The 21,990-nt window shown below is 43.8% G+C and overlaps 2 protein-coding genes across 2 annotated transcripts in view; both read left to right on the top strand.

Annotated features, from left to right (window-relative positions):
• The window catches only part of rsu1 (Ras suppressor protein 1), a 33,103-nt gene extending 23,919 nt beyond the window's left edge, over positions 1 to 9,184 (top strand). Inside the window, exon 9 of the mRNA XM_055881366.1 lies at positions 8,469 to 9,184. Within this exon, the coding sequence (XP_055737341.1) occupies positions 8,469 to 8,571 (103 nt within the window). The 3' untranslated portion in view covers positions 8,572 to 9,184. The remainder of the gene's footprint in view (positions 1 to 8,468) is intronic.
• Positions 9,185 to 13,326: 4,142 nt separating this feature from the next.
• On the top strand, positions 13,327 to 20,158 carry c1ql3a (complement component 1, q subcomponent-like 3a). Its single transcript, XM_055881365.1, has 2 exons — positions 13,327 to 14,638; positions 18,022 to 20,158. The coding sequence occupies exons 1-2, from the start codon at positions 14,051 to 14,053 to the stop codon at positions 18,199 to 18,201; spliced, it is 768 nt and encodes a 255-aa protein (XP_055737340.1). The 5' UTR covers positions 13,327 to 14,050; the 3' UTR covers positions 18,202 to 20,158.
• Positions 20,159 to 21,990: the final 1,832 nt, after the last annotated feature.

Here is a 21,990-nt window from a genome sequence, read left to right as displayed (position 1 = left end):
ATCCATGGGGAGGCTCGATGAGACTAAATGACAATAATTAAGACGCATGACAAACGAGCTGTGCTCCCAGCCTATGACAGATCTTCCCTCCACTCCTACTCTCCTCCCTGCCTGCCCACATCGTTAGCTGTAACCTTAAGGATGATCGAACAGTCTATTGTTGCTGACTGACCAGCCCACTGCTATGCCTACGTGTGGCACCGACCAACGAGGGTAAGAAAAATGTGGGATATTCTACCTCCGCTTTTACACAACTCATAGCACCAACGTATTGTAATGCGTATACCCCTGAGAGAAATGATAATACCAATGACCCTAATGTAGATCCTCAAGAGTCGTGTATCATTCTAGGCAATTAGTGCAGGCCTACTACTGTGTATATGAGGTTGTTGGACTGTATTTGTGCCATAGAAGTGGATGGCTACTTCGTTAATAATTCATGTTGTACAGAGGCTAATTTGTGTTATTGTTACATCATTGATTTCTCAGATTTTTCTTCCTCACAGGGGCCTCAATCGTGCTGTTTGGGGCCCTCGATTGGCCCCTTGTCCCCATTCATTACGGGGACTGAGAGAAAGAAGGAGAGGGAGAGTGGGGAAGAGAGAGCGTGGGGGAGAGAGCAAAGGTAGAGACAAAAGGCCCCTGTATGTTTGTCCTTTAATGAGGTGTCTGATTGATAACCTGTAGGAGGCCCCTGGCCACTCAGGGGCCCGTGTTATAGAGCTGTCCTCGAGGCCCAGCTAATGAGAAGTGATGGGACTCCAGTGATCTCTCACCCCATTTGACCTGACCTATAGATACTCTCTTCTCTGAGGTTTGCAGATTCCGATGCATAGTACAGAGAAAGGTATACTTGGAATTTGCCATGACTGTGATATGTGGTTGTTTCCCTCCTATTAACCTTAGTTGAATGTACTGACTGTAAGTCACTCTGGATGAGAGTTTCTGCTAAATGACAAAAGTAAGAGTTTGTACATATTTCTAGGTGCCATATGAGTTTGAATTAACTTCTTATAACTAGAGCAATTGATAGAAATGGTAGATCTTGATTTCCCTCAGAAGTATATTTCCATCTGTAAAACCTATAGTAATGCTGTAAAATAACTGTATAACTGAAAATGGAACGGCCTCCCAAGTGGCGCAGTGGTCTAAGGCACTGCATCGCTGTGCTTGAGGCGTCACAAAAGACCAGGGTTTGATCCCGAGGCCGTGTTGCCAGCCTGCCGCGACCCGAAAACCCATGAGGCGGCGCACAATTGGCCCAGCATCGTCCGGGTTTGGCAGGCCGAGATGTCCTTGTCCCATCGCGCTCTAGCGACTCCTTGTGGCGGGCCGGGCGCAATGCACACTGACACGGTCGCCAGTTGTAAGGTGTTTCCTCCGACACATTGGCGCGGTTGGCTTCCGGGTTAAGCGATCAGTACGTCAAGAAGCAGTGCGGCTTGGCAGGGTCGTGTTTCAGAGGACGCATGGCTCTCGACCTTCACCTCTCCCACGTCCATACGGGGGTTGCAGCGATGGGACAAGACTGTAACTACCAATTGGATATCACGAAATTGGGGAGAAAAGGGGTTAAAAGGACCCCCAAAAAATGATTAAACAAAAAAATCAAAAATGGAACAGGATGATAAAGGATAGAGCTGGGACGATAAACTGAAAATCTTCAATGCTGACCATACCGATCACTTATCATAGGCATTTTGCAGATATTGTTCATTACAATAAGCAGCCTATACTAGCAAAATTTATAATGGATTGCGTTTGCTAATATGTGTGATTTGTTAATGGGACAATTGATGGCAATAACCTCAAACTGGTAGTAGTAGTTTAAAGGATAATAAATATAAATACTTCGGTGCACATTGCTATAAACGTATCTTGTATTTATTGTTATCGCATCAATTTAGGCAATTTATTGCGATTTTTGTCCATATCCCCCAGCTCTACTGCAGAACACCTGATATCAGATCAATGACCCATGGTGCTGCACAATTATCAAGAGAGAGAGAACCTATGGACATACACTGGCAAGTGCCTTGATTATTTAAGCCGTGTAAAATGGAAAATAGAAAAGTCTTAGAGTCTCTAAGACCACACCAGGACCCATTAAGTTCTCCGGGCTGCTTTCCCCTTTTTAGTGGCCCTAAGTGTTCACAAGGGTCCTATCCAGTCCCCTCTCCACTCACTGCAATGCTATGGGAAATCTTTGTGTTTATGCAGAGACAGAACTGCTGCTGCTGCCCATGTACGGTCGTAACAAGACTCTAGTCGGCCCTCAATGATTTGCGCTGTATGTATGTGTGTTTGTGGCCAGGGGGGGGGGGGGCAGTTCTGTGGATATCCCATGTTCCCCTTGGGCTCTGGCCTCTCCAGTGAACAACAGACTGTGACAGAGTGAGGAAGAGAGAGAGAGGGGGGGAGGATAGAGCACATGGAGGAACAGGAGAGAAGGAGGAAGAGGGGAATGGGATGTCTCGGTGTAGACTTTCCCATGGGATGGAACTTCTACTTTTTGCCCCCAATATTTCTTTGAATATCGCTAGCAACAACGGAATCAACAAATTTTAAATGACATATCTACAGTAGAAAATAGGAGAATAAAACTGCTGGTAAGCTTTCTTGACTTGGGCATACATTTTGCCAACATGGCTAACCAAAGTCGATTGACGCACCCGTGCGTCACTTGGTCACTTAATTTTGAATGTTGAATAGCTCACCGTGTATTTATCCTAGAGACTTAGTTTATTGTAGTGGCTGCAGCTCAATCCCGTCTGTCCTCCGTTATAAAGTTTGTACATATGCCATAAATGGCTTTTTCTACACACAAGAGGTTCCAAACAAGAAAATCGTAAATAAATAGTCTGTAAATCCAAAACTGTGTGAGCTACAAACTAATATGTCACCAAACTAATATGACTCCCACAAACACTACAGTGTCGGTTGTTTGGCTCTACGACATCCACAAGCTTTCCAGCAGTCATCTGAAGGTAACTCCATACCGACTGGCAAAATAGCAAAAGTGCCAAAAATATATAACGTGACCAAAACCTGGGTCTAAACATTGGATCAAAGTTTTCTCATATCTCATAGATATAGGACAGACACTTCAAAACCTTGTTATTTTTTGACTGTCTTTTTTGCAATTTATGGACGTTATTCAATGCGTTTCTATGGGCTATCGCAGTTTAGGCCCAATTCAATGTTTTGCCAAAAAATTAATTATACCTGCATGTGTCCTAAAATTCAAAATCAATTGGCTAAATGATACATTTTTTGACCATCTTAATAAAGCAATTCCATATTTTAGCTCAGTAGATTTTGTGATCTAACGGATTAGACCTACAAGTTAAACGGCTGCTCTTAGACCTAAATTCAAAATGTTTTCGTTATGTGACGCAGTTCCTTTTGCAGCCACGGTCCCAGCAATTTTGCCGAGATCAAAAATAGCCCAAGATATAGGTTCAAAAACTAGAGATTTAAAAAAAAAAAGAAAATTCTCCCCAGTTAGTCTGGTCCCATTGCTGCAACTCTCGCAGACTCAGGAAAGGCACAACGCCCGCTTAACCCGGAAGCCAGCCGCACCAATGTGTCAGAGGAAACACTGTGGACCTGGTGACCATGTCAGCGTGCATTGTGCCCTGCCCGCCACAGGAGTCGCTAGAGCGCAAAGAACATCCCGGCCGGCCAAACCCTCCCCTAACCCAGACGACGCTGAGCCAATTGTGCGCAGCCTGCGACAGAGCCTGGACTCGAACCAGGATCTCTAGTGGCACAGCTAGCACTGCGATGCAGTGTCTTAGACCACTGTACCACTTGGGAGGCCTCTCACATGGCTCATTATATCGGTATTTATTGGGCTATATCAGCCAATAGGGTAGACCTAGTTTGAAAGAGAATACAGTTATAAAGGAGAGTGGCTACTTACTTGACTTGAGCTACATTTTGCATAACTGGATGATTCTACAGAGCAGGATGATTTGCAAGCAGAGTAAAATACATGTGTTATCAGTATTTATTTCCAGTCAGTGTCGGATTCTAAACAAGCCTATCATATTTAGGAAGTTAAGGACAACTGCGCTTTGCGTCAAAGCGCATATAACCTAGTCTACAGGCTATTTAATCGAGACCACAAATATAGGCGTACTTGATCTCGCACGCCCAACAAAATATAATATTGGTAGGCTGCTGAACGTAAATCAGCAAGAATTAGGTTATTTGATTTGGTGAATATTGCGACAGAGGGGATTTTAACACACTAACGAATAGCCTACAAAACAAAAGACAACCTTTTCGAAATAATCTTTAATAACTTTGATAGGAGCAGGCAGACATAAATAAATGTGTTATCAATATTGATTTCCAGTCAATGTCGGAGCCTAACCCAACCTATTATATTTAGAAGTTCATTTCCATGGAAAGACAGGCTACAGGCTATTTAAGTGAGACCACGCATAGCTGCATTTGACCTCGCACGCCCAACACGAGAGGAGAGGTAGGTTACTGAACTTGAAGCAGAATTATCCTTTGAGAGTGTGTGAATAGTATGACAGAGGTGCTTTAATACAATAGTTAACACATACCAAACAGAAAGACAACCGTTCTAAATAATCTGTGGCGCGAAGAAATATTTTCATCCCAAAGTTGTCTGTCTGACCGCCCACTCCCGCTGCGCAGCATGAAAAATGTAGACTGTGCCGCAATGCTCTCTGTCGGGGCCCGCGGGATGCCCTCGGGAAAGCGGCTCTCTAGCCCAGAGCAGAGAAACAATAGCATGCTGTTCAGGTGGCATGATAGAGCATATCTTTGCTGTGTCTCCCTCTTTTCTCCCCCGTGTCTACCCCCTCCCCCACATCTTCCCCATGGTTCCTCAGTATTCCACTCATGTTCCTCTGCCATGTCATTCCTCTGAGACTGTCAGAAAGAGAGCGGGAGGGAGGGGGCTGGGGATTGATGGATGGAGGGAAAAGGGGGGTGAGAGGGCGGGATGGCTGGGGGGAGGAGGAATGCTTTGTTGATCCCACCAGTTTCCTCTCCCCTTTCCTCCCCTCCACCTCTCACCTCTCTCCACCTCATCAGACCAATGTAAAACAAGACCAATTAACTCCTGAAACAGTGTTGTGTGTCTTTGTACGTGTTTCTGTCAACACTGATCCTGACAAGCCCCGGTCTGATCAGCCTCTATCTGCATGTCTCGGTGGGGAATAAACCAACTCTACCACTCCTTCAGATGACTCCCAACAACATCATACACAGCCAGGCTACATGAACTATGTTACACTGTATGACCTCCACACCATAAGTCATCCTGGTAACAGAGAGCCTATACGAGGACATTCGAGACTACATTTTCAATGACATTTGTAAGACCTGATGTAGTCTTGCAAACCTTGCGAGGTTTCAACCTATCATGCTTCATACTAGATGTAATGCTGAGACCGCCAATGAGACAATATGTTGTCAACATTCATGATATATTATGTCAAGCTTTAAGTCATGTTTATAACAACCCAATGTAGGCATTAGTATGCTTTCAAATTAAATGTTACCGGTGTTACTGTATGTGTTTTAACTTGAATATGGGGTCATCTTTGGGTTTCAAAATATACTGAACAAAAATCGAAACAATTTCAAAGATTTTACTGAGTCACAGTTCATATAAGGAAATGTGTCAATTTAAAATGCATTCATTAGGCCCTAATCTATGGTTTCACATGATTGGGCAGGGATGCTGGCCTGGGAGGGCATAGGCCCAACCACTGGGGAGCCAGGCCCAGCCAATCATAATTTGTTTTTCCCCACAAAAGGGCTTTATTACAGACAAGTACTCCAGTTTCATCATCTGTCCGTGTGGCTGGGCTCAGACGATCCTGCAGGTGAAGAAACTGGGTGTGGATGTTCTGGGCTGGCGTGGTTACAAATCGTCTGCGGTTGTAAGGCCGTTAGGACGTACTGCCAAATTCTCTAAAATGATGTTGAAGGTGGCTTATGGTAGAGAAATTAACATTAAATTATCTGGCAACAGCTCTGGTGCACATTCCTGCAGTCAACATGCCAATTGCATGCTCCCTCAAATTTGAGACATTTGTGTCATTGTGTTGTGACAGCTGTACATTTTAGGGGCCTTTTGTCCCCGGCACAAGGTGCACCTGGGTAATGATCATGCTTTTTTTCCCCCCAGCTTCTTTATATGCCACATCTGTCAGGTGGATGGATTATTGTGGCAAATGAGCAATTCTCACTAAGATGTAGGATGTAAGCACATTTGTGCACAAAGGAGAGAAATGAGATTTCTGTGCATATGGAAAGTTACTGGGATCTTTTATTTCAGCTTATGAAACATGGGACCAACACTTTATATTTTTGTTCACTATAATTAGTGTACTACATTTCCAAACACATCTTTATCATAGTGCCTTGGCCTACACCCTGTTCATACAGTTCCTATCCCTCCTCTTTAGTGACTCCCTTGATCCAAAACACTCCATCATTCATTTGGGGGTATTATTCTCCTCGGATTGATTTTTTTTTTATGACACAATGGATTGTCTCTTCCTCTCTGCATCCCCTTCCTCTAAATCATCCATCAGTGGGGCGAGAGCTACAATTATGCAGAAACACAGTGGCTTGTTATGACACTACTGAGTGCTGCGCCCCACTGCATGTTATTGACAAAATGAGTAAACCCGCTCTTTTAAGCAGCTCCCTCCATCAGTCACCCCCCCTTCTCCATTCCACTAGATCCCTGCTCTCTTATATACTCAAACACATGCCTATTTTCCTCTTGTGTGTCTCTCTCTCTCTTTCATTCTTACCTGATTTCTCTATTAGTTGAGTAATATACCGGTTAAACAGCGTAGGCCATGTGAATGCATTCCAATGGTAATGCTGTGGCTTTATGCCGGAGTCTGTCCCTGCTCTTGGTCATGGTAGCGAAATAGTTTTGATGTCCAAGTAGAAAGAGAACTATATCTCTTAGGACCCTGGTTCTTCCAGACACTGGGGGCCCCCAGGGGCCAGTGGAGTGGCTCCTAGCCCCCAGCCAACCCCCTTCTCCTGGGCCAAAGCACCACGCCTGGCTGGGCAGCAGCTCTGGAGGAAGGGGGGGGCAACTGCTCCCAAGCCCCAGGAGGGGGGCCTGACACTGGGCCAAACACAGAGAGATGTGCCTGTAGAGCTAGAAGATTCCAGGTTCTTCCATCACAGTGACAGACAGGGGATGACAGAATCTAGACTCCATTTTTGATTTGTAGTTACTTTATGGATAAGTAGTGGGAAGGAAATTCAAAGGGATGACATGTTAACGAACCATCATTTAAAAGAAATAAAAAGTGCACTATCCAAAGTTGAGTTTGGCCACACTTAAACCAACATCTTGGTGTTCTATTTGAAGGTGTGTGTGTGTGTGTGTGTGTGTGGGGGGGGGGGGTTCTGTCCATCATCCAGATGGTTACGGTGTTAACCCTCACAGTAGGGGTTAGTTAGAGCAAGAAGCCGCAACAGAATTTTGTTTATGCTGATAGACAGTAAAAATATCGCTCTGTCAAAAGTGAAATATTAACTATCTACATTATTAATGAAAAATGTGTTTGATTTATGCAGCGTGAGAGTCAGTCAACACCTTTGTGTGTGTGTGCGTGTGAGAAGCTCTGCATGGCTATATCTCAAATTTCTGTATTAGAATTGAACTTCTTCCATAAAGCTAATCAGACTCTTGACATTTTCCTAATCTGCAATTATGACTATTTCTGAAATGGCACTCTTCATTTACCCTCAACAAGTGGGATGCAGTCCAGGCAGTAACATGCACTCAGCTATCTCCTGTCTATCAACCTGCTCTTTACCGTTCCTCCTCTCCTCTTTACCTCTCTCCAGACGGTTGTTTACAACCTCTCTTTTCATCGATGGCCTCCGTTCCTTCTTGTTCTTCTCATGCCCCCACTACCCCTCTCTATGTATCCCTCTCTTTCTCTATCTTCTGCACTCTTTCCCTCTCTTCTCTCTCTCTCTCGCCCTCTGTCACTTTGCTCAGCCCCATGGGTGGCTCTCCCTTACAGAGAGTGAAAGAGCAGTGGACTGGAAAGGACTGTTCTTCCCTTCCCTCTCTTTTTCTCCCTAGCCAGAGCGGCCCAGTTCTAAGATAATTGTCTCTGTGTATTCCCTGTTCTTCTGCAGGATAATCCCCAACTGGGGCTGTTTAGCCTCACATAGATAGTGTTTCCCCATCTCTCTCTCTCTCTCTCTTTCATCTGTCTTTTGATTATGTCCTATTTATTTAGCCCTGTTTATTAAAAATGGGTATAAATGCTGTAATGACGTTTAATTAATTGTTAGTCTAATAAGAGGTTGAATTAAATACTGTACATGTTTGATGCAACACGAGAGAATAGTCAGGACAAGAGATGTGTAGCTGTGCATGAATGCATACGTAGAGTATGTAACACAAATCCCTGTTTCTTCTCCTACCACAGTCTGTACGGCCGACACATGCAGGCCAACCCCGAGCCTCCGAAGAAGAACAACGACAAAACCAAAAAGATCAGCCGCAAGCCCCTGGCCGCCAAAAACAAATGAGAGAGAGAGGAGGATGAGAAGGATGAAGAGGAGGAGGAGCTGACCGCTTGTTTGCCCCTTTTTTAAATGTATTTATCAGAGGAACACAGAACTACATTTTATACTGCTCTATGTTCAGGATGTCACGCTAGTGTTAGAATGGTAGGCCACCATGCATCTTTATTCAACAGCCACAGAGGCCGGTTTTATTACAGCACCCTTTTAAGCAGACCAAAGGACTGATTCAGTCAACCCATCCTCTTCAAACCAATTCATAAAGCGTCTTTTATTAACTTTTCTCAGACAGTGTGATTTTAAACCATCAGAAATTCGTTTCTTAACTTAATTTGGAAGATAAATCATTTCCCAAGCCATATCTGTAGTGGTGAAGTCGTTATACAGGTTGACGGGCTCTGGCCCCTGTGGTCCCACAGTAACTGAATTAGCTTGTCCTGGTGGGGGAGACTATTGTGAAACAATGCTAATTTGTGTAGCTATCTGCCGACACAAAACGCCTTGTAGAGTAACCACCAGAGAGACGGCATTAGCTTCACCCCGCGTTTGATTTGATCCAGCTTACCAGAGAGCGAGCGAGACGAGAGGGTGAGGGGAGGGAGGAGATTGGGGGGTGGGGGGGGGGGGGGGTGTAGGAAGGAGAGCAGGCCATTTTGGAGAGAGGGGATGAGGGAGAGTGAGGAGAGAGGAGTAGGCCATTTGAAGATGGTCATATCCGACCCCTCCAGCACTCCCTGGTGACTCCTTGTCTCCACTGTAGTGAGACAGGTTGTGTAAAGGCAGCCGCTGCAGCCCGAGTGGATGGAGGGATTTTAGACGGCTTTAAAGGGTCTTAACGGCATCTGTTGTATCCTGCCCTCGAGGGGAGTAGAGGGGTATAAAGTCACTGACTGTTACCTTTTCCTGCATTTGCTCTTCTTAGTCTTGTTTTCTAACACAGGGATATGTATCCTCACTGTCTCTTGTGGTCAATTGTACATGTTCGCTGTCTACGAGCTATGGGAGCCAGCAGTGGCCAAAATGCCCACAGAGCTCATTTTTTATAAAGGATAACAAGTAGCTTTCAACAATGGGGTGGCCATGTACCTTAGATATCAGTCATATGGGACATAACACTGAAACAATATGGCGTCCTAAAGTTGCAATCCATTATAGTCTGGGACGGTGCTCGGTCATAATCCACTTTGTAAAACCGTTGTCCAAGTCTTTTCAATGGAGATACTGGAGTATTTTGATTGTTCCAATTTGTCAAGTGACTTTGAAATACATCTACATCTGCAACTATCTAGGACAAGCCATAGAATAGCCATTGAAAGACTGAGTCTTTACTGAAAGTGTTATTTTTAAACGTGCCTCAGAAACACACGCTTCCTGACAACTGTCCTTAACATTTCAGCTTAATAATGTCAATGAAAAGAATGTACTCCTTTTTGTTGTGCTTTTATCAAGCCATGCGCCAGATGCCACAATATACTGTACGTTACATGTGTTCTGTTTTCAATATTTTAAATAAAGCAATCCATTTGGTTTGAGTTTAGATTTTGGTCCAAATCTGCTGTCTAATTTTGATAACCCGTAGGGTGTGGTTTCTAGGAGAGTTTAACACTGAACTTGTGAACACACAGCAAGTCAGTCAGGGAGATCACACACCCTAAGACGGCCATGTCACGCCTCACACACCTGTCCTACACACACACCTCCCCTGTTGTCATGACGGCGGGTGGAGGGAGGCGATAAGATCTCCTTAGAACTGACCTTTCAGCGGTGTCTCCTGGTAACCAGCTGATGACTCTTAGGATGGTGTGTGTGCGTGCGGGTGTGTCAGTTGCCCACCGTGGGGCTGCCTGTCCTGCTCGTTCACACACCACGCTCACAAGCACAGCGGGCACATCTGTCCATCTAATAGAACCGACGCAACAACTCAGAAGATGGAGTTGGAGACCTGACACGCATCCACACACCCCCTCTGCTCTCACACACACATACCACTCACCTCGCCCCATTGTGCCAGCATAGCCCTTACCCATTCCTCCTCAGTGCTACTCTCGATCGCTCTCGCTCTCGCGCTCTCTCTCTCTCTCATACCTGTCTCCAAACACTGTCTACACTACCTTCTCCCGTTCCTCATTAACACCAGTAAATCATCCTCTTCTCCTTATCCAAACATCTCATCACTCTGTCCCCTGTGTTCATCCACAGCCTATCTCCCTCTCCAATCTACTCTCTGCCCCATTGTCTTCTAACTGGTGGCATCACTTCTACACGACGCTTGTCCCTCAACCAACAGAAAAGATGGATTCGTCACGCTATCCGACGTACGACAATGCCCTCTGCTCTTCCTCCTCCATCCTTCTCTTCACTCTACAATACTCTCTGCCCTCTGCTCTTCCTCCTCCATCCTTCTCTTCACTCTACAATACTCTGCCCTCTGCTCTTCCTCCTCCATCCTTCTCTTCACTCTACAATACTCTCTGGCCTCTGCTCTTCCTCCCCCATCCTTCTCTTCACTCTACAATACTCTCTGCCCTCTGCTCTTCCTCCCCCATCCTTCTCTTCACTCTACAATACTCTCTGCCCTCTGCTCTTCCTCCTCCATCCTTCTCTTCACTCTACAATACTCTGCCCTCTATGCTCATCCTCCTCCATCCTTCTCTTCACTCTACAATACTCTCTGCCCTCTGCTCTTCCTCCTCCATCCTTCTCTTCACTCTACAATACTCTCTGGCCTCTGCTCTTCCTCCTCCATCCTTCTCTTCACTCTACAATACTCTCTGGCCTCTGCTCTTCCTCCTCCATCCTTCTCTTCACTCTACAATACTCTCTGGCCTCTGCTCTTCCTCCTCCATCCTTCTCTTCACTCTACAATACTCTGGCCTCTGCTCTTCCTCCTCCATCCTTCTCTTCACTCTACAATACTCTCTGGTGTTATGCTCTTCCTCCTCCATCCTTCTCTTCACTCTACAATACTCTCTGGCGTTATGCTCTTCCTCCTCCATCCTTCTCTTCACTCTACAATACTCTGGCCTCTGCTCTTCCTCCTCCATCCTTCTCTTCACTCTACAATACTCTCTGGCGTTATGCTCTTCCTTCCTCCTACTCCTTCAGTCTGGCCAGAGGGTTTAATCTGATCGCTCAAAAAATCTGAACAATTACAAGTCCAAAACAGGGTGTGGTTTTTAAACTTTGCAAAAGGTATTGGCAATTCATTACTGTCTGAGAGTTTCGAACCAATCCATCTATTTGTGGATCTAGAATAATGGCAACTTGACCCATTCTCTACAGCGGTTCAATTGTGTTGTCAGCCTCCATTAGAATGGGAGGACTGGCCTGAGAAATGGAGCTCGTCAAGGGAAATGCATCATTATGCGAACGGTAGATCAGTCAACGACAACAACGAATCTATGACCTTTTCCAACTATTGTTGTTTTAAGTTAAAACTTCACAATGCTGCATTGGAATAGATTTGATTCTGGCCCCCTCTTTGATTTTGGTAAAAGTCATTACCTCAACGTTTTGTTTTTTAAGCTCGTTTTGATTTCCTCTCTGCTACTCCTTCCTTTAAACAGATGTTATTCCTTCGTTCCTTCTTCTCAATTCATCTCACGGCCTCAAGGACACAATAGGTCCCCAGCTAACCAAGGCCATTGATTTTCACTGGGTGATTTATAGGGTCCAGTGTGTGTTAGGGTAGACTTGATTGGCTAGGGAACCTGCTCTATGCCACCTTAATGGGTGAAGGGAGGGAGATGGCATATGGCCGATTGGTGCCTACAGGCACCTATGCCACCCAGACCATGCCAATCTATAGAATATGAGTACCAAAGAACGTGTGTGTGCGTGCGCAAAATTGGTCTTGGGTGGCCTTAAACAGTGAAATATTGTCACAGCCACCTTTTTGGTCCCAGCGCTACGTTAAAGCTCTTCAGACAGGACGTGCTGCTTTTATGCATCTAGCAAATCGTTATCCCTATGACCTGCAGTCTGAGGAGTGCGCAGTGTGCAGGGCTTTGCGCACATCCAAGTGCAACACAGCAATCGTGTTTGTGGTAACAACCTGTTAAAGGTGTGAAAGGAGCGTAAAGAATATCACCTAAACTGTTCAAATGTATACCTGATATTTACCTTGGATACCAGGGCCAAGCAGCAATAAGCTACATTAAGATATAGTTTGTGCTTACCACAGCAATGTGCTATAATTTATCTTCTGCTGTTATGATATTGACAGAAGTGTCATTATAATGATCGCCCTGTTACCTTCGAAGCTCATTGTCAGGGACTTGTATAATGTATCAACTAAGTGGTCTCAATAATATTGGATTTTTTTGAGCGGTATAATAACCCGGTATAATAACCCGGAACCATGGTTTGATATAAAGGACATAAGAGTCCGCGACCAGTGATTGCCTTCTCGTGCCTCCTGATGTCCTAGTTTGAGTTACAGGAATGTAACCATGTATTAATCATGTTTACGTGTAAATCATAAGTGCTGTATTAATTGTAGTCTAAAGAAACATATAGAGGTGTTGCCACATAGCCCTGAGTAGACGCTAAAGTAAAACAATCCAACGTGTCTAAGTTTGAAACATTTCTCATGTATATCCTCTAAAGCAGTGATTAGTGCATTTTTGTCCAAGGCCTGATTGCATCCCTCCAAGCCTCTCCTCCTCTGGTCCTAGTGATGCCAAGTCTGAGTTTTGGACCGAGCGAGATATCAAGATAACGGAATGGGTGGTGTTACTTTGCACTAGATTTCCATCTTTTATAAGACGGTGCACTGTCTTACCCTCCCTCTCTGTTTTTTCTTCTCTCTCTGTGCAGTGAAGAGTACTGCGCATACAACTCTGTAAGCTACGCGCTCTGATCAGTGGCACTCCGCTCTCCACACAGGGCTTAATGACATTACCAGCGGTTTATAGAGTCGTGCTTACACCTGATATGCTGCTTTTCTTTAACCAACTCTGGATTGTGTACACAGTGGTAGACTTTTAGACCAGTTGGCTTTGGATATAAGCTGTGGAGCGTTGGAGAATAAAGGAGAGGAAGGAGTGCGTTCTCCCACCGAAGTGTTTTTTTTTGTGCTACGCGTCCACACGTGGCTGCTTACAGCAGGGCTTTAAAGTACAGCCGCCACCTCACAGAGATGCTGAAGACAGTGTTTTTTTTTAAGCACTGACGACTTAAAGCGCGAGCAGCCAGGAAAAGGGCTGAACTTTCCGATTCGGTGAGACTTAAATAAGCAAACATCAGCACAAAAAGTAAAGAGCGGAAAGAAGAAAAAAACAGACGCGCAGGGGGCTTGGCCCAAAGAAGTTCATTACCATTAACTTACCAACAAACCAATATTGGCTGTATATTTTTTTCTTTTTAAAAGCGTACCTCATCAACCACCAAGATTTCACCCAAAAGCAGACAGGAGGATCGCCCTGCGCTGACGAGACTGGTCGGCAGGAAGCGGCTAATAGCGGCTGGAGTGCTTGGAGTCGTCATGGTGTTAGTGCTGGTGATTCTGATCCCAGTTCTGGTTAACTCCGCTGGAACTTCAGCGCACTATGAGATGCTGGGAACCTGCAGGATGGTATGTGATCCATATGGAACCAAGTCACCGACCGCTACGGCAGACACGGTGCGAGCGGACAACAGCCTCATGCAGTCTTTACCAACTTTTATAACAGGTCCGAAAGGAGAACCGGGCCGCCCGGGGAAGGCTGGACCCAGAGGCATTCCAGGTGATCAGGGCCCGCCCGGTCCGATGGGGCCACCCGGGGAGAAGGGGGAACCGGGGCGGCCTGGACTACCGGGGCCACCGGGACCCAATGCCGCGGCGGGGGCTATCAGCGCGGCTACGTACAGCACCGTCCCCAAAATCGCGTTTTACGCAGGACTTAAAAAACAGCACGAGGGCTACGAGGTGCTGAAATTCGACGACGTGGTCACTAATCTGGGGAACCATTACGACCCCACAACAGGGAAGTTTACCTGCTCCATACCTGGGATATACTTCTTCACTTATCACGTCCTGATGCGCGGAGGGGATGGAACCAGCATGTGGGCAGATCTCTGCAAAAACAATCAGGTATGGACTGGTGCACAAAGAATTACGCACACACTGAGGCACATATTGTTGTAGCCTTTGTGTGTTTATTGGCAAATATAGTTTCAACGTTTGTCACTTGTCACTGAACTGGCGTTCGAGTGATCTCTTTTTTGTTTCATGGGAAAATAAGTAGTAACCGAAAAGTGACCAAATGCATAAACCATTAAAATAGACATTGCTCAACATGATAAATATAATGCTATTAGCTTATTTCATGAGTGTAGCTGAAGTCAGTTTTACGCATGTATGAATGTTTCTATTTAAATAATCACTCCAGCATGTATAGTAGCCTATAGGCGAAAGCCAGGCGACAATAAAACGAAAGTGACACTTTTACCCACTCAAACATTGCGTTGAACTTCCTCAGTCATGCCCGTGTGCGCGCTGACAGGAGGCGTATGGATGCTTGATTGAAGATGCCCGGTGTTGGGTGTAATTGATGTAAACGGGGAAAAAATCGCGGGACAGCGCTATTAGGACAATGGAACTGAGGCAAAGATTGTCCATTGTTATCATAATACATTTTCAACACTAATTGGGTTAATGAATTGACATTGGGTTGAAATTCAATTTTTCCTAAGACTGGATGATTGAGTTTAACGAAACGAAACAAATCTCTATTTACTTTTCACACCAATTAGAAGATTTTTTTTAAAGGCCAAATAATAAAATGTATTATACCCGTTCCTGTCTTTGTGACTTGATTACATTATGCTAAATCTGATAGAAGATCAACATAACAATTGTTTATTATTTTCATTACAAGTAAAAAATAAAAAAAATAAAAAATAGGCCTATCATATTTTTTTTTACAAAAAGCATTATTATCAGTATTATTATAAAATCCTTAATCATAATATGATTAGAATATGTAGATTTAGCAATATTTTGTTACTCACACTGTACATGGCTACAAATCATATTTTATCTCCTTTTTCAACAGTGCTTCAATGATCAGAATTTACAGAATCTGCTCATAATAGTAGCTGCTGTCAGAGAGCACATCTAATCCCTATTCCCTCGGGACATCCCGTGTCACCAAGCCACTGTTAGTCTCCTCGACTCACAGAGCCCGCTTCGCCATGCGCATCCCCCTGTCAACGGCTACTGCGCTCGGTGTACCGGGCGACCAGGCAGCCACTTAGGCTGAAGCCCGGAGCTCATTCTGCACAACACAGCTACAGTACGGGCCAATCAGTTCACAGCACATACAGACAGGTTCATCTGAAGCAAAAACTGTACTTTTGGTGTGTAAAAAAAAAGAACAAAAAGAAAAAATAACTAAGACTCTGCCAAGAGGCTCTGTGTTTTGTTTTTATTGTCACATCCAGTGTTTGAAAACAGCACGCTGAGCTGAGGACGAGTAGAGGTCAAGCGTGAGCTCAAGCAGAAATAAACAATTACAAATAATAGAATAAATACTTTATTTATTCACTCGCTCAGATAATTAAAATGATTTAGATTACACTAAAATATGCCTTTAGGCACGAGCGTTTACAGTATAATTTAAAAATAAAGTCGTCTTAATTAATTCAGATGTTATTCATCATTTTATTATAGTGAATTAACAGGGCTTGCTGTGCATGCCTTTAATGGCATTTAAAGGTTGTTCTCAATTTGAATCTCCACACACAGAACATCAAAATAGTGTTATGCAAACAGTGGATTTATACCAAATCCCCTAATTTACAGTCTCATGTTACACCTTACAGAAGGTGTCTTGAGGAGACTCATTTTAATAAACAACAGCCCACAATTCCCTGCTATGTTTCACTTTCTAGATCGTAATGATATTCATGTTCATCAATCAATGAAGACTGATGATTACGCTAATTAGGGCGATATTGCCGAAGAATTTCTGGTTGATGACAGGTCTGGATAGGTGTAGCCTAATTGGGCTTAGGCCTATCCTTCATATGGACGTTTACCATCCCTTTCTCTATGTGATGTTGATATAACGTTTTTATTGGTTGTTTTAATTCATTGTGGTATTTTGTTATCTAGCTCAAATAGTTGTTTTAGCAATAGTTAGGGTCAGAATGCAGAATTCAATGTTCTTCCTGACACTCAAGCCTGGGTAGTTATGTAGTCTGGGTACTAAGGGTCAGAATGCAGAATTCAATGTTCTTCCTGACACTCAAGCCTGGGTAGTTATGTAGTCTGGGTACTAAGGGTCAGAATGCAGAATTCAATGTTCTTCCTGACACTCAAGCCTGGGTAGTTATGTAGTCTGGGTACTAAGGGTCAGAATGCAGAATTCAATGTTCTTCCTGACACTCAAGCCTGGGTAGTTAGGTAGTCTGGGTACTAAGGGTCAGAATGCAGAATTCAATGTTCTTCCTGACACTCAAGCCTGGGTAGTTAGGTAGTCTGGGTACTAAGGGTCAGAATGCAGAATTCAATGTTCTTCCTGACACTCAAGCCTGGGTAGTTATGTAGTCTGGGTACTAAGGGTCAGAATGCAGAATTCAAGGATCTTCCTGATTTTGAAATCTTCCTGACAAGCCTCTGGTGTCCGGGTAGGCCTGTTGTGTATTGGAGCTGTCCATGGGGCTGAAACAGTTATCGCCTCTTCTTTATAATCTACATCGGAAGCAAGACCAAGGCAAGACCAAGGCAAGACCAAAGCAAGACCAAGGCAAGACCAAAGCGAGACCAAGGCAAGACCAAAGCAAGACCAAGGCAAGACCAAAGCAAGACCAAGGCAAGACCAAAGCAAGACCAAGGCAAGACCAAAGCAAGACCAAGGCCTACCCTATGATTCTAATATGTTGTTTTTAGAAGAGTGAGCAGTCCATTACAGTACTGCAATTTGGAGTCATAAACATTAGATTATGTACACATGTTGTATAAAAACTCCCCAGAATCTATGAAACTAAAGATAATGTTCTTGTAAAAATTGAAGCAAACTTGTTAGTGTTAATTCCACACCATATTTTAAGTTAACTGATTACTGAAACATTGCTAATCTGGCAACCTTCAGGGGGGAGAACCTGTTATGGGACTCCAATGAGAAACCTTGGGTTAAGGTGCTGATTCTATTCCATTCAATACGACTTTAATTATCCACTCAAGGGAAATTAAGAAAGGCATATTGCATATCAACATGACTATTCTCCTCTAGGCTTGAGCCAGTGCCACAGTGAGTTGATGACAGTTAACTATATACACCTGTCTCCATTACCCTGTAGGTTTGAGCCAATGCCATGTGTTCATGATAACAAACTGTGTCTCCATACATTCCCCTCTAGGTTCAAGACAGTGCTAACTGTACCCATTACTCCATTCCCTTGTAGGTTGGAGCCAGTGTTAACTAATTATATACATGAACTAACTATGTAAACATGTCTCCATCCCTCTAGGTTCGAGCCAGTGCCATAGCCCAGGACGCTGACCAGAACTATGATTATGCCAGTAACAGTGCCGTGCTGCATCTGGAGCCTGGAGACGAGGTCTACATCAAACTGGACGGGGGCAAGGCCCACGGGGGCAACAACAACAAGTACAGCACCTTCTCTGGATTCATCATCTACGCAGATTAGCTAACAGACCTAACCTCAACCCTCAGTCAACCTACAGCCTCACCTCTCAATCATACGGAACACCCTCTCCATGATCTGTCCTATAGTAACTATAGTAACTATAGGCCCTAGTTACTAAAGTTACTATAGTGACTAATACTATATTTGAGAGTTGAGGCTATAGGACCTAGCCTCAACTCTCAGTCCTCCCTACAACCTCAACCCTCAGTCACCTACTTACAGAACACCCTCTCCATCTATATGATCTAGCCTCAACTTTCAACCCTCAGTCATCTAATATCGCAAGCCCCCCCATACCCCTCCCCCCCTCGATTGGATGGAAGGCTGTTGAGGGTGGGTGTTTCTCAACGACAGAGTAATTGAGTTTTGTCCAATCCTGCTACTGAATCCAAAACTGCCTGAGGGAACTGCCTGTGTGTAAAGAAAATTAAAGAGGAATTGAAGAAGAAGAGTTACAGAAGGAAAATGTCAAAACATAAATTGTAAGTCAAACAGAAGTGCTGGCCTTCATTATTCTACCACCAAAGCAGTAAACTAGTGTACATCTTTGTTCGTGTAGCTATATAAACGAAGCCTAATCGTGTGATGATGAGAGTTTTTATGAACACAGAACCAGATGATTGTTTGCAATAACCCACATAAACAAACCATAATTGTCCTTGCTGTGCGTGACGTGTTAAAACCTAAGGCAATACAATACTTTCTGAGGGTTGCCAAGCAACTCGGATGCTTACATGTTGGAGAAAGGTTGGTTGTGTTGTTGTAGGGTTGTAGGGAGAGGGGGGACGATGACATCATCTTAAATCTGGTTTCAGTTCATGGACTGTGTATATGGTGAAGTCCCCACTAGCTCTATAAATAGTCATTCCTTTCCCTTATTAATTAAGTAGACTGTAAGGCCTTATAAAAAATACCTTCAACATCATATTTAAAGGGATAGTTCCTTTATGGCAGAGCTGCTCTCTTATGGTTATAGCAGACACAGCCTTTCTGTTTACAAAAGGTAGACATGGTTTCTATACATTTTTAGAAAAAAAGGTGCTATCTAGATCCTAAAAGAGTTATTTGACTGTCTCAATAGGAGAACCCTTTGGAGAACCCTTTTTGGTTCAAGGTAGAACCCTTTTGGGTTCCATGTAGAACGGGTTCTAGTTGGAACAAAAAATGGTTCTAGTTGGAACCAAAAAGGGTTCTACCTGGAACCACAAAGGGTTCTCCTACGGGGACAGCTGACAAACCCCTTTGGAACCCTTTTTTCTAAGTGTACAGTATGTATACTTTTTCTGAAGGTCAAACCTAGACTGTTTAGTGGTTAAGTCCACTTAGCCCACCTTGTTTTACACTAGATGAATCATCGAGTGCTGTGTAGGAGTGACGCTACCTGACGTGAAACAATGCTTAGCCCCATTAGTTCAACACAACAGTGTGAAGTTACAGTATTGGAATGCTACTGGAAGAAAGCACTATGCAGAACTACGAGTACGGCTACTATGTAAATGTATATGTATGTATCCTAAAGAAAGTTTAACAAGAATGTGGATAGCACCACTGAATTATTGTGTAAATATTGTAGTGATTATGAAATTGTTCTTATTTTTCGCCCCTATAAATGTACAAAAATGTTGAAAGAAAGAGCACAGGTTGGATAACCTACCGCTTCGTATTAGAACCATAGTCTAACTTAATGGGACATGCAGTACCAGTCCTATACCTACTGATATGTGTGTGACTATGTCTGCGTCTGAAATGGCACCCTATTCCCTATATAGTGCACAGCTTTTGATCCGAACCCTATGGGCCCTTGTCAAAAGTAGTGCACTATATAGAGAATAGGGTACCATTTCAGACAGAGGCCATTAGATCAGGACACGTTCTTCTATTGTATTCCCTGGACACACTTCACCTGTGTACTGTTTACTCAAATCATGTTGCCATTAAATGGACAAATCTAATCAGATGATCAGATTCCTGTCTCTATTTATTTTTCTGATTGGTAATATGCATTATACAACCATTAAAACAACTGTCTGGATGGGTGCTCAGTCCTGGCTGGGTTGTTTGTGTGTGGTTGGTTGGAGGGGAAAAGGAGTCTCCTCAAACTTGAATCAGATAGAATGTCAATGTTTCAACTCACTCAACTTTCTGTCTGTGAAGGGTGGTTGGTTACACAGGAGAGTCAAGTCACTGAAGTGTTCAGTCGATTTTAAGTAAAGGCATCCTCACATGTAATTCCTGCACAGTAATTGTGCAAGTCTTGTAGAACTCGGAACATGAGCTTCCACAGTTCAGCCACAGTGTTTCTCCTCCAGGAGGTCTCACAGTATGACAACTGATGTAGCCAGTTCTTAAAGAAACGATTCAACCCACACTTTCCTCAGTGGTTGAATTGTTCCCCATCTGTGCCTCTTGGGAGTGAATGGAAAATTCTGGTACACCAAGTTCTGTCCATTAGGAGTGAGGATTATTTGGTCATGGGCATAGGTTATACTTGTCACTGACTCTCTCTACACCTCTTATAGAGAGATATAGAGCTTGATTCAAGCCGTATCGCTGAATTTAAAGGTAATCTCCGACATATGCAGCATTTACTATCTCTGCTAACGTGGGAACCGTTGCCTTTAAAAGTATTTCGCGCTGTAGCGCAGCTCTTCAGCACTACGGATTGAATCGAGCCCTTATATTTGCTTTGTTGTGAGTCACTCTGGCTCACCGCAGAGTTCCAAAGGGCCATATGGGCACTTTAGAAGTCATCTGAGTGGAAAACAACATTGGACAGACTCAGACAGAGAGAGAGGAGAGAGGAAGAGAAGAATGGAGAGCGTGAGGGAATAGGTGAAGGAGAATGGTGTCAGGGAGGACAATGCAGCAGTGTCAGGGAGAACAATGCGACGGCCTCACACCTCTGTTAGCGCTCCAGATGGGGCGTCGGTCTGGCCGGTGGTACAGATGTCAGATCTTAATTTGAGACAGTTCACTACGGCAGGAAAATAATCCTGCATCAACAGGAAATTAATTATTATGTGGATTTTAACTATTAGACATTTTCGTTTTGTAGGGGTTAATAATTGTTTTGTAAGAGAAAATCAAGTCTGAAATGTAAAAGTGGAAATAACAAACTTCAGAAGCCCTTTTAAACCTCAAATAAACTACAAGTTTTACATTTCCTGCATTTCAGGAAATATCTCCTGCAACAGGGTGATCAAATTAAGATACTTCATCTGTACAGGGGAGGGGTGTGTCTGGTTATGGACAGGACAGGACACAACTTGACTTCTTGATTTATTCCTTTCATCTCCAGAAAACTCTGTTTATGAAACAACATACCCACTCTATACAACACAGCACGGGTCAAGGGTTATCCACAGACAGGGTTATGTAGTCAATATTGAATATTACATAATATTATATTGATAAATGACTGCATTGTCATGGCTTGTTAGTATGGTGGTGATAAAAAAAAATCTGTCTATGCGCAATGCTGCTGTTTTGGGGAGATTTCCCTTCAGAAGGTTTTTGAAATCTGAAAGATTTATTTTGTACTGTCAGAAAAAGGTGAATGAAATATTCACAGAATCCTGGCTGTTCCATTATCTGATCATGCAGTACTAATTTAACCACACCCCCCAGGCTCAATTGCTACCACCTTATGTTGGCTGGGGGCGAGATTTGTCCTATAGGCAAGTAAGCATCATTGGATGATGTAGTACTGACAACGAATTCTATTTGTGAATTTAATGTTTAGATTATAAAAACGTCGTCCTGGTGGTGAGATTGGGCCAATCAGTGAGC

This window comes from Salvelinus fontinalis, chromosome 25 (genome assembly GCF_029448725.1).
Source record: "Salvelinus fontinalis isolate EN_2023a chromosome 25, ASM2944872v1, whole genome shotgun sequence".
Classification (NCBI taxonomy): Eukaryota; Metazoa; Chordata; class Actinopteri; order Salmoniformes; family Salmonidae; genus Salvelinus; species Salvelinus fontinalis.
This window is presented reverse-complemented; position numbering and strand designations above follow the sequence as displayed.